This window comes from Crocodylus porosus, unplaced genomic scaffold (assembly GCF_001723895.1).
Source record: "Crocodylus porosus isolate Cpor-Errol unplaced genomic scaffold, CroPor_comp1, whole genome shotgun sequence".
In the NCBI taxonomy this organism is placed as follows: Eukaryota; Metazoa; Chordata; order Crocodylia; family Crocodylidae; genus Crocodylus; species Crocodylus porosus.
Genome location: NW_017728924.1, coordinates 10,657,719 through 10,675,493, shown reverse-complemented (window position 1 = coordinate 10,675,493; position 17,775 = coordinate 10,657,719). Strand labels below are relative to the sequence as shown.

The following is a 17,775-nucleotide window of genomic DNA, read 5'->3' as shown; positions in this document are numbered from 1 at the left end:
CCGCACTTCAGGAGGGACGTGGACAACATGGAGCGGGTCCAGAGGAGGGCCACTCGCATGATCGGGGGGCAGCAGGGCAGGCTACGGGACCTGAACCTGTTCAGCCTCCCCAAGAGAAGGCTGGGGGGGGATCTAGTGGCCCGTTACAAACTAGTCAGAGGAGACCAGCAGGCATTGGGGGAGTCTCTGTTCCCCGAGCACTACCAGGAGTGACTAGAAATAACTGTCACAAGCTGGCAGAGGGTAAATTCAGATTAGACATCAGGAGGTGCTACTTCACTGTCAGGGCGGCTAGGATCTGGAATCAGCTTCCAAGAGAAGTGGTGCTGGCTCCTACCCTGGGGGTCTTTAAGACAAGGCTAGACAATCACCTTGCTGGGGTTGTTTGACCCTAGTACTCTTTGCTGCCATGGCAGGGGGTCAGACTTGATGATCTGCTCAGGTCCCTTCTGACCCTACTGACTATGAAACTATAAACTGGTTCAGCTGGAGAATGTGGTGATGGTGGTGATAGGTATGTTACCTGTCTATGCTGAGTGCACAGAGACTGAGGACAGTGATGCCCACAGAGGCCTTCTGAATGAATGGGACCAGCTTGCACACTTGCACTCCAAATGGCCAGTCTTCTGCCAGGAGCTGAGAAGAGTGGTGGAGGAAGCATATGTGATTAATAGACATGTTAGGCTTTTTTTCAGTATCAGAGAGTTGTCTTCAGGGCGGTAACTGCCCATGAAGGTAAGGCAAAATCATTAGAAAGCTTACATGTCCCCCCTTTGGCAGTCTACAAATAGGATTGTAGGACCACTATTTATATTGTTAACCAGACCTGTTCCAAGAGCATGGATGTAAAAGGATGGTCACATGTGCTGGTAATGGACCCAATGCCAATATGTGAACCCATACACTGGCGTTTTGGGGTCAGATGTATAGAACTCGGATTTGAATCCTTTAGGCCTAAGGCTTTTGGGTCTGGGCTGGATTCCTAATTAAAGAGACATATTTTTCAGAGGGAGCAAGAATTTTGCAAAACCGGCTCCTGAATTTCAATGTAATTACATTCAAACCCAGACCAAATTCAGTCTTGCATCCAAACTTGAATGTGAATATCAACATACGTCTTAATACCAGTTTTTTTGTTGCAATACTAGCTACAATAGACAATATTTCATTGCCTGAGACTAGGAAAATAAGCAATGGCCAACTTTCTAAGAAGTAACCAGTGACATGAATATAGGTTAGGAGGTGTCTTGGCCATGATGGCTGAAAGGGACCTTGGGGTTATGGTTAAACACAGGATGAACATGAGCCGCCAGCATGACACTGTAGTCAACACAGCTAATAGCATACTGGGATGCATTAGCTGACATGTTACGAGCAGGGCTAAGAAAGTGATACTTCCTCTCTACTCGGTGCTGGTGAGACCCCAGCTGGAGTACGGTGTCCAGTTCTGGACGCTGCACTTCAAAAAACGTGTGGAGAATCTTGAAAGGGTCCAGAGAAGGGCCACAAGAATGATTAAGGTCCTGGAGGACAAACCTTATGAGGAAAAACTAAGGGATCTGGGACTGTTCAGCCTGGGGAAGAGAAGGCTGAGGGGGGACTTGGCGGCCATCTATAAGTATGTAAGGGTTGAATATCAGGAGTTGAGAGAAAAACTGTTCATGAAGGTGCCCCAGGGGAGGACAAGGAGCAATGGCCATAAGCTGTTAGAGGATGGTTTCAGGTTGGATGTATGGAAGAACTTCTTTACCATAAGGGTGACCAGAATCTGGAATAGACTTCCCAAGGAAGTGGTGCAACCTTGCAAGTCTTCAAAAAGGAGACTGGACAGACACCTTCCTGGGATCATTTGATTTCAGCAGTATTCCTGCCCAGAGTAGGGGGGTTGGGCTCAATGATCTTTTGAGGTTCCTTCCAGCCCTTAATTTCTAGGATTCTATGATACTATGTAATTCTTCATTTTTTGGAAGTCACTGGTCAGACTCAGACAAGTCAGGAAAGAAAGCTTCATCTAGGACTAGTTCTTAATTGAACTCAAGGAGATCAGGATTTAGCCAACAAAGGAGGAACTAACAAAAATAACAATGTTGATTCTACCACAGGCCAAATTTTGCTTCCTTTACCCACTTGATGCTAGTAAAGGTACATGCTTGAGTAAAGTAAGCAGAATTGGCCTCCCACAGCCACCTATAACAGATTCTCCCTGCTTCCTGTCCATCGGTGACAATGGGGCTGAATGAAGTCTTGCCCTCGTTTTATTGTCTGCACTTCACTAAACTTCACAACTTCTGGTTTATATTCATGGTAACTAGGATTCCCGGGGGGGGACACTTTTTTCTAAAATCATGAACAATGTGTGCCCCTGGAGGCTGGGGAGCGGGGCATGGTGGCCACCTGCAGGCGGTGGCAGAGGGGGCGTGGAGGTGGCGAGTGGGGAGCTCCTGCAGGTGGCTGCAGTGGTGGCAGTGGCAGTGGCAAGCGCCGACCTGCAGTCAGTGACCACCCACAGATGCCGCCAGCAGCATCAGCAGCAATTGGCAACTCCTCACAGATGCTGCCGCCGGTGTCAGCTGTGAGTGCAGGGATGGTGGTGAGTGGCAACTGCCCACAGGCGCTGCTGGCAGCATCGGCAGCAGCCAATCACAGGGCATGCACCGCCAATCCTAGGGTGTGCATGTGCACCCCCTACTTGTTACTTCACCCCAGAAACTCAGTGGCATTACACTGAGTTCACCCCACAGTACTTATTTAGCATACTACCTGGCACTAATGTAATAAAACTGCATACTTATGATGGGTTGTTATGATAATTTATAACTGAACATAACCATTTGAAATCCAATTATTGGGCTGACTGACTCAGGATTATACTGGCAAAAATCATTTCTGTGCATTACAGAATTGAATTTCATGCATGCATGCAAAAAAGAAAGAATTAGTGCAACTTGAAGTCTGAGATTTTAATTTCATAGAAGTCAGGAAATTCAGTTAAGCAACCAGAACTTTGTGCCTGTTAAGTGTGTACTGAACAGCATGTTTAGGCTATGGCCATAGATTTATAACCATGACAGGCCTGTACCTTTCAGTGCTTTAACTGGTGTTAATCAGGGGCAATCATAGCTAGGAAGAGTGAATAGTATACTATACTGAGACTCAGAAGATATGGATTCAGTTCCTTGCTCTGCTGCATGCTCCTTCTCTGTGGACTTGAAGAAGGCACTACTGGAGGCTGGATCTACCAGTTGTGATGGGTTTTGGAACTAACAGTGGATTAAGATTTGTTGGGGCTCTGGGCTCCAGTGGGAGGAGGGGCCCCTTCCTCTCCTGGTGCTGTCACTGCCAAGGCACAGGCCTTTGTGCCACCCGAGGGAGTCTGGAGTGACCTGGCTGGGCTGGAGCCAGGGTGACACATACCTGCCTCTCCTCCCTGCTCCCTGCTACCCCCCACAGCTGGAGTGGAGCAAGGACAGATGGGGGCTGCCTGCTGTGGGCTCAGGGCTCTCCACCCTGCTGCCTTTTCCCTGGGGGCTGCAGCACAGCTTGCCACTCCCACTGCTGCCTGGCAGGCAGGGGGTGCACAGCTAGCATGGAGTCCCTGGGGCAAAGGCAGCAGGGCAAGGAGACCCAAGCTCACAGCAGGCAGCCTGCACCCACCCTGCATACAAATCCAAGGGGGCACGTGCCCTTCCTCTGCCCCCCATGCCTCCCATGGGGGGTACACACAGCAGCAGTGAGCTGACCCCCCCCCCCGACACACACACACACCCTGGACAAGCCACCCATGGCTCTGTCCTGCTCTCTGACTCAGCCCTAGGTCCCATGTATCACTCAAGCTGGGAGGTGCCTCCAGCACTAGCTCCAGTCCCTGCCCCTACCCCACTCCCTCCCTGACAGTGGGAGCCTTGATCTGCCCCCCATACCTCTTCCCCCAATATACTTACCTGCAGGAAGCTGCTCTCCAGGCTGCCCAGCTGCGTTCCAAGCCATGTGCATGTACACAGTGCCCTCTGCATCTCACTCCCAGCAGCCCCTTACAGGCTAGAACCCCCCCCTTTCCCATGGGAACCCAGGCATGCAGGGGGCCCCTGATTAGCAGGGGCTTCTGGCCCTGGGCCTCACCACCCCATGTATTAATCCAGCTATGTTTGGAATAGGTACATATTCTCACCATTTTTAATAGGGGAATATCCATTAATGTTGTTTGAAATCCATGGTGGTGAAAGCATAGCAGTCACCTAGGTTTAGCCTACTGGGATAACCTCAGCCCATATTGCGATAACTCTGATTTCCCCTTTTCTCTGTCCACTGGATTTTCCTATGTTACTTACGCTCCTTCATCCCGCCAGGAGTCCCTTTCCTAGAAACTTGGCTATCCATTCTGCCACCCATGCCACTGCTCACCTCCTTATCAACTACCAACCTCACATTCAAGCCTCCCACCATCCACTGTTCCCTCTGCCATGCAGGTACTTTGCATTGTCAAGCCCCTGCTTAGGGGGGCCTGATCTCAAAGGGCCACTGACATTAGCAGAAAGACTCTCACTGAATTCAGCAGGCTCTGGATCAACATTACTGATGAACAAAACTGAGCAGGGACCGGATCAACCCCCACAACCAGGACCCCCTCAGGCCCCAGGGGAGGCGCACCCAGGCCTAGGGTCATTGAGGACCTAGTCAGGGAACTTTTGGAGGGACTGGACGTATTTAAATCAGCTGGTCCAGACAATCTCCACCCCAGAGTGCTGAAGGAATTAGCTGAGGTCATTGCAGGACCCCTGGCATGGCTTTACGAGCACTCGTGGTGCTCTGGTGTGGTGCCAGAGGACTGGAAGAGGGCCAACGTGGTTCCCATCTTCAAAAAAGGGAGGAAGGAGGACCCAGGAAACTATAGGCCGGTTAGTCTTACCTCAATCCTGGGTAAGCTTTTAGAGAGAATTATCCTGGCGCATGTCTGCGAGGGGCCAGCCAGGGAGGCTATGCTTAGGGGCAACCAACATGGGTTCATTAGGGTCCTGTCAGACCAACCTGGTGGCCTTCTACGACCAGGTCACCAAATCCTTAGACGCAGGAAAAGCAGTGGATGTAGTCTTTCTGGACTTTCGGAAGGCCTTCAACACTGTCTCTCACCCTGTTCTCATTAAAAAACTAGGGGACTGTGGTGCCGACACCTACACAGTCAAATGGGTTGCCAACTGGCTGGAGGGCCGCACCCAGAGAGTGGTGGTGGACGGGTCTTATTCGACCTGGAGGGATGTGGGCAGTAGGGTCCCCCAGGGCTCGATTCTCGGGCCTGCACTGTTCAGCATCTTCATCAGTGACTTGGACGAGGGGGGTAAAAAGCACCCTGTTCAAATTTGCTGATGAGAACAGGATGAGTTTCAACACTGACAAGTACATGGTGCTGCACCTGGGGAGGAAGAACCAGCACCATACCTACAGGCTGGGGAATTCCCTTCTCATCAGTGCAGAGACAGAAAAGGATCTTGGAGGCATCATTGATGCCAAGATGAACGTGGGCCGACAGTGTGGGGAAGCAGTCAGAAAGGCCAACCACACCTTGTCATGCACCCACAGATGCATCTCGAGCAGGTCCATGGAGGTGATCCCCCCCTCTATGCGGCACTGGCCAGGCCGCAGCTGGAGTACTGCATCCAGTTCTGGGCGCCACACTTCAGGAGGGATGTGGACAACATGGAGAGGGTCCAGAGGAGGGCCACTTGCATGATTGGGGGCAGTGGGGCAGGCCCTACGAGGAGAGGCTACGGGACCTGAACCTTTTCAGCCTCCACAAGAGAAGGCTGAGGGGGGATCTAGCAGCTGTTTACGAACTATTCAGGGGGAATCAGCAAGCATTGGGGGAGTCCCTGTTCCCCCGAGCACTACTGGAGTAACTAGGAATAACGGTCACAAGCTGGCAGAGGGTAGATTTAGGCTAGATATCAGGAGGTGCTACGTCACTGTCAGGGCGGCTAGGATCTGGAACCAACTTCCAAGCAAAGTGGTGTTGGCTCCTACCCTGGGGGTCTTTAAGAGGAGGCTAGGTGAACACCTTGCTGGGGTCATTTGACCCCAGCACTTTTTCCTGCCATGGCAGGGGGTCGGACTCGATGATCTGCTTAGGTCCCTTCCAACCCTACTCTACCAACTATGAAACTATGAAAACAAATGCACCTTCCTGTGAGCCACCTCTAGTCGTCCTCAGCTATCTTACCCCTCTCATACACCACACATAGTATGTTTACTTATTGTGGTATCTGTGTATTCTATGTTGCAGGCTCTTTGGGACAGGGAATTTAGGCTGCTTTACAGAAATGAAATGCCAGGTGCTCCAAGAATGCTATACAGTCATGACCGCTACTAATAAATGATCACTGAGACTTGATGATAAATACTTGCATTCAGCCTGCAAACCCCAGAGGGACACAGTATCCATGTGGTTTTACCCAGATATCTTCATTATGGCCCTACTATATCAGGCTTCCCTAGCCCAAGCTCTACCCATGCAGCGCCATCCTCCCTAGTGGTATCCCATCCTACTGTACTTCTGGGCCCCCACACAACACTACACAGTATCTGTGTCCTGAGCTGCAGCAGCTCTGGTGTTTCACTCTCAAGACAATTCTGCCAGTGCATCTACCAGCTGTGACAGCCCCTGTCCTACAGTCCTGAGACTAAGTTGCCAAATAGGATCTAGGGTAGAATTCACTAAACTCATCTGGACATTTGGCAACAGCTGAAAATTGAACATAGATCTCCAGAGCACACAGTCTCATGGAATAACCCACTGGAAATAGAGCTTTCTAAGGGACAGAGCTACTGTTTCAGTCTCTGTATATGCCTGCTAGGGGCCTGGTGATTTGTAGCAGATAAACTGATGTGCAATTCAAAGCACTGGATTGCTTTAGCAAGTTGGCAGAGTCCCCTAAACTGTGGCTGGACACTACAGGTCAGACTCTGTTTGCCTCTGATCTCATAGGGCTTGTCTACACAGCCTCCCACCTAAACAAGGACCATTGCCTATAAAATAAGCTCCATCTATCTGCATGCACCAGAGACTGGCAGTGCAGTAGAGTAGACAGCTCAGTGCTGGAGGGGGCCACTGAGGTCTATTCTCAGTCTACTCTGCCTCACTGCCAGCTCTGGTGAGCCTAACTGGGTGGGAAATATTTTATTAGCAATGGACAGAGCTGTATAGACACTTCCATAGTGTCACCACAAGCAGCCACAAGGCACATATCCCACAGGTTGCTTCTGCTGAGATTCAAACTGGCACTCTCACAGTTTAGACTAGAGGCAACAATTCTGGAAGCTGAACTGAGATGAAACTCCCTGCGGCACTGTGTCAAGGACCAGATCTTCCTCAGCTACTGCATGTGAGTTGCTGAAGCCAGCACAAGGCGGGGGAAAGTTGCCATCCTTATAGACGGGGAGTGCAGGGAGCCCTGCTTGTGACGCATTAGCTGATGCATCACAAGCAGGGCTAAGAAAGTGATACTTCCTTTCTACTCAGTGCTGGTGAGACCTCAGCTGAAGCACTGTGTCCAGAAGAGGTCAGGCCAGCTGCACTGAGAAATCAGGCTGCCCAGTCCTCTGCACACTGCGAAAGCTCCAAGACACAAATCTTTGCTGAGCTGCCATTGGATACAACTGCCTGGGTTTCCTCCTCAGGGCAGTGCCTCAATGCTGGGTGACCTGTGGTGTGAAGGAGACAAGACACAGGCAGCCATAGAGTTGATTGTAATCTGACTCCTCTCCAGTGACTGTCCAACCTTGATTGCCGTCCCCCTAGTACAGCCTGTTTAGTGGGTGCGGAAGACCAGGACTCTGATCACTCCATGCGACCTAGCCCCAACTTCTGCAGGGCTTTGCTGCCTTTCTGAGATTCCTCCTTCCAGGGTTCATGTACAGGCAGCCTCTTGGCTGGGCCACAGGTGAACCTCCACGCCTGTCTCTTCAGAAGAGCTCCTTCACCAGTCTCCCTCACTTGGTTGTTCTCTGCTCTTAACTAACATGGGGCTTGCTGCCAATTCAGCAGCCATTCAATTCAGCTCCTAGTACGAAGGAAGTTCACATGACTCAAACCTTGTGTGAGGATTCACAGACTACAAAGATGAAAGCGATAATTGCAACTATTCAGTCTGGCCTCCTGTGTAACACAGGCCCTATTACTGCCATTAATTAGTTTGAACTAAAGTGTAGCTTTAAAAAAACATATCTAGTCATGACTGAAAAGTCTCCAGTGACTGAGAACCCACCACAACCCTTGGTAAAATTGTGCCTATGATTACTCTCTTTCGTGATATATTTGCACCCTAGTTTTAACTAGTCTGGACTGTTGATTAGCATAAGACCAAGAAGGGGTCCCTAAAAGCACTCTATTATGTATATATGCTGGACAGTGAATCTCCATTAACACTAACATTGTTGAGTTCTATCTGTGAGTTTTTAATCCATTGAACATGCACCCTGTTGATTTCCTATAATGTTAACCCAGTGCTGCTCGAACTCTTGACCCCACAGGCCATAGGAAAGACGTGAGGCAGGTCCATGGATCAGATTTAGCCTTGCACACAAGGATGAAGCCCCCCCATGGACCCAGATAGTGCCCTACGCCAACCTCCTGCACTGGGATTGAGCCCTGGGCTTCTGCACTCTAGGATCCTGCCCTGGTGCCCCATGTCGTCCCTGCCTGCTGGGGTCAGTACCTAGAGCCAGTGTCAAGCTCATCCACCAGGATCTAGCCCTGGGGCCTTGCACTGCCCCCAAGTCCTGGGATCTGGCCCTGAGGCTTGGCACTGCTCTCTCCTGGCCCTCTGTACCAGGATCAGACCCCATACCGCTCGCATGCCATGATCAGGTCTGGGCTGCCCACTGACCAGCCCCATGTGGTAGGATAAGGCCCTGTGCTGCCCCCAGAAATTTGGCAGTCAGGAAGCAGTGACATTGCTCCTCCACTGCCAAATTTTTGAACCCATGGGGAGCCCTATAGGCTGGGTGACATGGCACCAGGGGCCAGATCTGGCCTGTATGCCAGGTCTTGAGCACTCCTGGTTTTAACCTCTTATTGAAAATGTGGTGCAGTATCAAGTCAAAAGCTTCAGAGAAGTCCTATATTACATGACTACTACTATTTTTATCAACCAAATTCAGAATCACTAAAAAAGTATCAAGTTAGGGTGAAGGGTAAACTTAATGGACATTTTAGAATTAACAAGAGTAATATTTGGCTCAACTGGAATAAGCTAAACTGTGCATTGTGGGATCATAATATATTTTTTTCTCGGAGGCTTTAAGCAGTGATTTAGAGGGGTTAAGTTTAATTAAATGTTCACACACAAACACTCAGCCTCTCACAAACTCATGCACAGTCTTTATCTGAGAATATACCTTGTTTGTCATGAATAACAGTGTAGCCTTTTTTTTAAAGCCACTGATCTCAAAGTGAAAAAAGGAAAGGAAAGCATTATTGCCATCATTCTGTTTTGCAGATGGGAAAACTGAGCAATGGAGAGGAGAAGTAACATGTATAGAAATAATATCAGGCAGAAACATGGGAACTTATCTCAGGTTTCCTGATTCTCCCTCTTACGTATGAAACCTAGGATTATGCTGGCTACCTCGTGACTACCTACCTACCAGGGCTTTACTGTATCAGGCTGTATACAAACACATAGTATGAAAATGTCTGTGGAAAAGAGCTTTCTCCCAGAATAGATGAGGAAAGCATATTGTACATGACCTGTCCACAGAAGGTTAGTGGCAGAGTTGGAAATAGAATTCTGGTTTTCTGGGCCCCAGCTCAGTGACTTTTTCATTGGGTAACACTGTTTTTCCTGATTTGCAATCAATAATCAGATGTATATCATAGCCACCTGCTAAACCAAGTTAGGTATTTAAATTATGCTGCAGTATCTCAGCACCTTCATTTGATAAAGTTCCCCTTGCCACTTTCCCCAAATTTCAATATCATGGCATATGGTGTTAGTGCCTCATCATGCTTACCTTGTATACATTGATTGGAAGAGCTATAAGGATGTAGAGAAGGTCCCCCAAGGCCAAGCTAGCAATGAGGACATTAGGTCCATTTCTCATGCATTTGTTCTTGTAAATGATCCTCAGCAGTGTAGAGTTCCCAATGATGCCCACCATAAAGATGGTACAGGACACAATGGTATTGATGTACTTGAAGATGTGTCTGATTTCAGCAGGCTTTACACACATAGGAGGCAGTGCTGGCTGTGGCTGGGCATTCCCAGGAAAGTCATCTGACTGGTTGGAGGGGACTGTAGCATCCTGTAATAATCTTGACTGAACAAGACTGTAGGCCTGCTCCTGGCCAAGAACCTCAAATGGTACAGTACTGTCCTTGAAGTTTCTTGGTGTCTGACCACAGACACCTGAGAAAAAGCAAGTCAGGCACATGGCTAGTGCCACAGAGGCTGGGATTCTAGCCATTGTTGACTGAGTCTCAGACCCCCTCCAGATTCTTATATGTATATTTGCTTGCAGTGCTAAAATGTTCTTGCTTGGTCTTAGCTTTACCTGTAGAGAATGAGGCAAAAACACATTATCAGGGGAACAGGAAACTTGATAAAATTGAACAAAAGAACTAAGTGCTTCACTGGCGGAACCACATTGTCATTTTCATTACTCTTGAGATAACAGATTAAGGTCTGGATTTTTAAAGTTACCTAACCTCTTCTACAATCAATGAAAATTCAATACCTTTAAGAATCTGAAACTACGTGACTTACTCAAGGCCATCAAACAAAGAATTGAACGTGCCTTTCCAAAAACACAGATTAATAACCTGTCTACTAAATCATTCCTCATCTTCAGCATATTTGGTAACACTTCATATTAACCCATCTTAACTACCATCTATGGCAACAATGTACTGTAATAGTCTCTGGAGGAGTGTTGGGGTCCCAATGGCATTCAACCCAGCTCCCTTTAATGTTGATGCAGGTATTCCCTTTGACCCTGGAAGGTTCTGAATTTGGCCGTTGGTGAGGTATCAGGATGGATATTTACTAAACATCCCAGCTATGTAAGGCACCCACAAAGCAGACAAATAACTATTTTTTATCATAACCCTTGTAGATTTTAGATACCATACAATTCTCCTTTGTGCCAAGAGAAAAGTCCTGGTAAGATATGCTTACAAGCTGTGCTGGGAATATAGGACAGGATTTTTTGTATGTTATATTTACAGCAGACATCTCATACCAATTAATGTGGTGGGAGAGTATTTTTCCCTCCATCTATATAGTTTTTAATTGAACAGCTTCATTTCAGAATATCCTATAACGTTCAATTAAATACTGAATGATGTAAAGCTCCCTAAGCTACACTCTTTTTTGACTAGTGAGAACACAGTAATGGGGCTCTCATCTTGATCATTGTCCTAGGCACTCCAAAATGCACCTATACATCAGCAGAGATGACTGCACTTTACAGGTCACAGTCACGTCTTTGAAAGAACATTTAGTACATCAATACCACCGTCCACCTAAGGATCTCAACACATTTTCCAGTCATTAATCCGTTCAAAATCACTGTGCTCAAAGCAGTAAGTAGGTATTGCAGAGACAGAAGCTGCCACAGAGAAAACTCGATAGCACATGACTTCTCAAAGCTCACACAGCAAGTCCATGGCAGAGCCAAGAATAGAATATAGGTCTTCTGACTAGAGTTGGATAAAAATGGCTTTCCCAGCATGCAAACATTTTTGCAATTTTGAAAGTTCCTTTGTTACACATTGGGATGAAATCAGGATCTCCCTAAGATTCTTTGCAGAGAGAGACCCTTGCCACCTCAGAACAGCCAGTAGTCCAGTAACTAAGCACTCAGGATGTAGCGAGCAAAGTGCAAGGTCTAAGCCAAAGCAGGGACTTGAACCTGAGTTTTCTCTGGGTTACTGGCTATCTAGAATGAGTGAACAAGTCTCTTACTCTTAACTGTTGATTCTGACTGGAAATTCCATCTTGGACTCAAGAAACCTTTGTTGCAGGAAAATATGTAAATTCCTATGAAAAGTTTGTTTTAACTAATCTAAAAATTCCTCACCAGCTATATTTCTGACTCTGCACCTGGATTCTTACCCCCATGCCCATCCTACTTCCTGTTTTTGCTTATTGAAATTATAGAGTAACTTTTAGACATTCAATATACATCTGTCATGGAGCATAGATGTAACAAATCTAAATGTCTAGCATGTGCCAGTTGTTACCTTGCTGATGATACAAGGGATGGATGATTGACAGACATGAACGTCACCTTCTACATTAACACTGTGCCCATGCACCTGATCCCTTTTCCAGTGACATCAATGGGAGATTTCCATTAACTTCTGGAGGAGTCAGGGTCCTCTTCATCACCTCTAGCAAGTTGCTGTTAACCTATGTGACCCATTTATAACATGGATATCAAGAATCTCAGCTGGTGTAGAGGTGGAAATAAACCATATGAAAATGTGATGGAAGGAGTCCAGGAAAGGGAACTGAGTGGGAGCATCAAGCTGAAGACCAGGGACTATGATGGATACAAAAATAGTGTGTTTCTTGGTCTCAGACTGGGGAGACAGAGAGGGAGCAGGCAGACCAAGTATGGGGTGGTGCAGGAAGAGAAAAACAAAGAAAAGATCAGGGACACAAAATGGGGACAGAGTAATGAGGGCATGAGAGATATACATGAGGAAACAGAGGAGGGATCTATGTTACATGTTGGTGTTGCACTTGGAGATACGAAGAGGAGGATAGGGGAAGACAGAGTGCTTAAAGAGTCTACGTAGATAAAAGGCTCTTGCCTGTCCTTTGCTCCATTTCATTCCATCACACTTACTTATACCCTGCCAGGCAAGCTTAATCAATTCTATCTTTTTATCATCCTTTAATCAGATCCGTGGCAGTTTAAATTGTAAACATCCAACTTTGGGAAGGAGATCATAACGCTGGTTTCTATTGATATGCTGAATATAGATGCTAAAATATTAATCAAATCCTTTAATCATAGCTAGAATGGACCTGAAAAGTGAGGCTGGAGAATTTAAAGTGCCATGAATTTGTTAAAGAAGCAAAGGGAACAGAAATATAATACCCCTTTAAAGAAAATTCTTTTGTATTTTGCCTCCTTATGTGGAGAAGAGAGGCTTGGATATGTTTCGACTAAAAAGAAGCTGTGGACCCCATCCTTTTTTTCAGCAGCTACTGACTGGAATGTTTCTACATGCTAAAATAGTCACAATAATGACATTTTATATGCCTAGTGTCTTTCATCCATAAGGATTCCAAAGGAGTTTACAAATATAACTACTGCATTACTGTTCCCAGTGGCCTACCAGGCACTGTACCCTAGGAGGGAACAGTGGTAACAGCAGTCGCAGCAGGGACTGGGACAGCTGTGGCAGTGGTGGTGCTGCCATTTTTGTGTTCCTTCTAAGTGGGCACCTGAAGCTGGTGCTCCACTATATCCAATATATCTATATAAACTATATCCATGCCATGTATCTCTAGGGTGAAGGGCAGCAACTGGTAAACCACAGAACAGTTTAGGAAAGGAAGAAAGTCATATTGCAAAGAATTATTGGATTAACGCTTGGTCTAATCCTCTTTCCAGACTATACCTGTTTTTATCCAGTGACTGTAATATAACATGGAACTACACCCCCCACCCCAGCTAAGATCTGTAACTAGTAGGTTCAGTTAGGTCCTTGCTTGCTCTCTTTCTGGCCCATGGAATATTGCATTCAGTGATGCATAGTGAACAGTGTCCTCCTCTTGGACTCTGCTATAGCTGGGTGAGTAGGACACCTGCATGGGAGGTTGGAGATCTGGATTTGAACAATCTCAGACTAAAGAAGGAACTGAACCAGGGTTCTTCTATTTCCTAGGCAAGTTTGCTAACCACTAAGCTATTCATCTGAAAGGGAGGCACTCTCACCAACTGTGTTTTAAAAAGAGTGGGCCCTGCTTGGCTCTTTCAAGGAATCCTTGTAGGTATTTACCACAGTGGTAGGTTCTGGTTTCAGTGTCCCATGTGAATGGAGGTGCTTCCCTTGCAGCCCTGGTTCAGGCACCTAAACTGCAGGAAGTGGAGGGAGTTCTGACATATGCCAAGCTTGTTTCTCTTGCTCATGCAGCATATAAGGCTTTGGATTGCCCTTCTGAGGCACCTCATTCTCCCTACTTGCTATAGGCGGCACCTCAGTCCAGGTTCTGGATTCAGTTCTGGCACCCTGGGCACTGCAATGCCTAACATGTAGACAGAGCTGCCCCTAGGGGTGTGCAGGGCCCGTGGCATATCAGCCTGTGTGAGGGAGTGATGTGGCAAGTGGCTGGAGCGCAGAGCGGGGGGCGGGGGGGCTCTAACCAACTTGTGGAGTCAAGTGCTGTCAGCACTGAGACAGCTTTGTGAGAGACCACTAGGAGCAACATGAGTGACTATGTGAGTTAGATGTCATCAGGGTTAGGTGGCAACCAAGCAGCAGTTTTGAGAATATTGATGGCTCTAAAATAGTGGATTTAGGTACCAAAACAGCAGAGGTACAGTAGCAATTTCAGCACCCTGGGCAGATATGCCAGAGAGCAGGGAGTACAGGGCTGCTGCTATCTCTGGACGCCTCCCACAACCAGGCTGGTGGCCCCTCACTTCTCCCTAGTTAAACTAATACGGAAGAGGCATAGATGTACCTAAATACCTTTGAGACAGAATCTCTCTTTCAAGGAACAACACAAGATCTTTAATGACCTCATGTTCTGTCTCCTTGGTTTTATATCACATCCATAAGATGGCAGCATTTAATCAAACAATATTATATACCTGAAATTTTCACTTTTTGATATTACCTTTTTAAAAGTGCTTTAGTGACAGGAGTTTTGTGGTAAGCTGACTTACTATAAAAGATATTCCATGTCACCCTCTGGTGGCTATTCCACTTATTAGAATAATAGCTTATTAGTGCTGCCAGCTAATAGGGTCACTCTTTTTAGTTCAAGTGCTAGAAGTCTTTGCTTTCAAGCAAATGGTCAAAGATTCCAGGATGATTGATAGTGGAGGATCATTACAAATATATCTTTACAGTCTGAAAGGCTTTTACTAGCTCTCAGTCAGAGAGCTGAGCTGCACAGACTAAACACAGCTATATTATATCCTCTACCCATTAATGTACCTGAGTCATGCTATAACATGCTGTCCCTTTCTGCTCTCCCAGCCTTAAGTCCTGCAAAACATACGCAGATATGCAACTCCAATGAGTTCAGTCAGATTCTTTGTACAGGCCAGAGTTCCAGAAACAGGCAGTTCTAACGACCCACAAGATACTTGCAAAGCAATTACCAAAAAATTACCTCTATTTCCTCTTAGCCTAAAAAGTCTGAAAATTATTTACATTTCAAGGCTCTTCAGTTTGCTTGCAGTGTTGGACTGTTGGTCTGAAGTAAATATTCCCTGTGTTCGAAGAGGGCACCATCATCATCACCACTGCATCTTTAGAAGACCAGTGGGCAGGACCTGGTCCAGAGAATGCTTTTTCTCTATGAAGCTCAAAATACTTAACAAAGGGAGGGAAGTACTGTCCTCATTATACATATGGGGAAACTGAGGCCCAGAGAGGGGAAGAAACTTGCCCAGTGATACACACTAAGTCTGTGGCAGAGGCAGAAATAGAATTCACTGAATTATGCTGCTTCCTCATGTTAAAAATAATCTTTCTTGATCCTGCTAATAACTTCATCAACCATCATATTAATGTATTATTTAAATTTTCCTGTTAGAAAGCATAATAGAAAATAATTTAACACAGTGCTATAGACATTCAAGACCATTAGGTAGACATTTCTCTAAAACATCAAGAATTTAAGGAGGAATGAGCCACTTCCCACAGAATCTTATTGAATCCAATAATTATATATATTCATGTACAGAAATCTATAACTTGGCTTAAAAATGTATCCAATAGTTAGTGTTCCCTACACAATCCTAAGAGTCTTTCTCATAACGGGTCCTTTTATTGTTCCTTCTATTATTTCATTATTTTATAAAGGTTCCTTTCTTTTTATTTTTCATATAGCTTCCATTATTCTCATAATGGTTCTTTTAATCATGTTTTTTTTCCATTTACTTTTTTCATTTCACTCAGATCAGACAATGAAAATACACCAGTCACTACCAGCCCATTGTTAGAGTCTCATGCTCTGGTTAAATATCGCAATGTTTGGGTTGTCAACATCACAGGGAACGTTTATGTGGTAAACAAAGCTTTTGAAATTTATAAAATTAAATGATGCCAACACTGCTACTAGTATACAGTTTTGTAAAAAAAAACCCATGCATGCACCCCCCCCCCCCATGTTTGGCCAGACCCTAGGGCTCATGGAATAATGTTGATTTTAATCAGCCAAAATTGTAATTAAATTATTTGTCACGTTTTTTTATACATACTGTGAAACATACCCATTCAGGGTTAAAGGAGACCCTCTATTTCATCTGATACACTTAAATACTAGAGTGGGACCCTCATATTGGGAAAAAAAATCATGCAAATAACTATACCAATGACCAACTCCCTACATCTCTCTGATCAGTCTACCTGAGAGTCTACTAAGAACATAAATGAATCTACAAAAAATCATGGTTCAACCATGCTCCTGAGATGGGCTTCACTGAAACAGTTTTCAGATAGGAAGCTTAACACATATGTGGCTTTTTCCAGTACCCCATTCAGAATACTAACTTCTAAAAGGTGTCAGATAGCCAAAGCCAGGACTTTAAGACTTTCTTTGGGATAAGAACAGGAGAATCCACTAGATTCTTAGTTAAGACTTTCACCTTGACACAGCCACTACCTTATCCCTCTGCCACGTGTCAACCCGCCACAATCAGGGAGACAGCACTATGTACCTGTTTCATTCAACAGCACTGCAAGTGTATGGGGATGTCCTTGCTAGAGGGCCCTGACACATTATGAGACAAACCTTTTCTGAAGGTAACTTTTTACTGTGAAAAAATAATGTTTAAAAAAGATTATTTCATGTCCCCAGATGTCCCTTTGCTCTGAGTGCAACCTGGTTCGTAAACGAATGGGGGAAATAAAGGGTTTGCTATAACCTGTACCAAGTTCCCTTTTTTTGTCCCTATGCAGCTGAAGAACACCTTGATTGGTCTTTTTTTTCAGTTTGTCACACAACATATAGATGCAGAGGGAATGACAGACAAGCATGCAAAAGTTATTTCTTTTCTGAAAAGTTATTTCTGAAAAGCTATGAAATCAGTTGTTGATTTAATGTTTTGCAAATCACTCCATGAAACAATAAAGCCTTCCTCAGAAATAAATTACCTTCCTTTGTCCTTATGAACTTGGAAGCTCCTTGGATTAAGTTCATTCACGCTAATGGTTCCTTTTTCCTGAGTAGACTGCTGGGCTTCTTCTGGAGACCCCAGTGAGACCCACAGATTTTAGATTCTGGAGTTTGCTTTAATGTGCGTGGTGATCTTGAGGACGTTGCTGCCTGCACTCTTACTGAAATGGTTTTGAATGGAGTGGTTAGTTATATAGAGAATCCCTAGGCTTCCTCCTCTAACCAATGGTTGAAGGCCAGGGCAGAGACAGAGGAGGAGGGGGAAGTGAGATAAACACAAGGCAGCTCATAAGGGAGATGAAAATAATAAATAAATAGAGCTTTAGGCAGGAAAAAGCAGAGATGGCCAGGGAAGGGACCCATGGGGGAGGGGGACTGGGATAGAAGGCTCATGATTTCAAGAAGGGTGGCTAGTCTG

General features: G+C 45.8%; 1 protein-coding gene across 1 annotated transcript in view; it reads right to left on the bottom strand.

Annotated features, from left to right (window-relative positions):
- The window catches only part of LOC109313650 (endothelin B receptor-like), a 30,287-nt gene extending 12,744 nt beyond the window's left edge, over positions 1 to 17,543 (bottom strand). The window contains exons 1-3 of the mRNA XM_019540309.1: positions 17,336 to 17,543; positions 10,003 to 10,542; positions 524 to 636 (exon numbers count right to left, since the gene is read on the bottom strand). Of these exons, the coding sequence (XP_019395854.1) occupies positions 524 to 636; positions 10,003 to 10,455 (566 nt within the window). The 5' untranslated portion in view covers positions 10,456 to 10,542; positions 17,336 to 17,543. The remainder of the gene's footprint in view (positions 1 to 523; positions 637 to 10,002; positions 10,543 to 17,335) is intronic.
- Between the last annotated feature and the right edge of the window lie 232 nt (positions 17,544 to 17,775).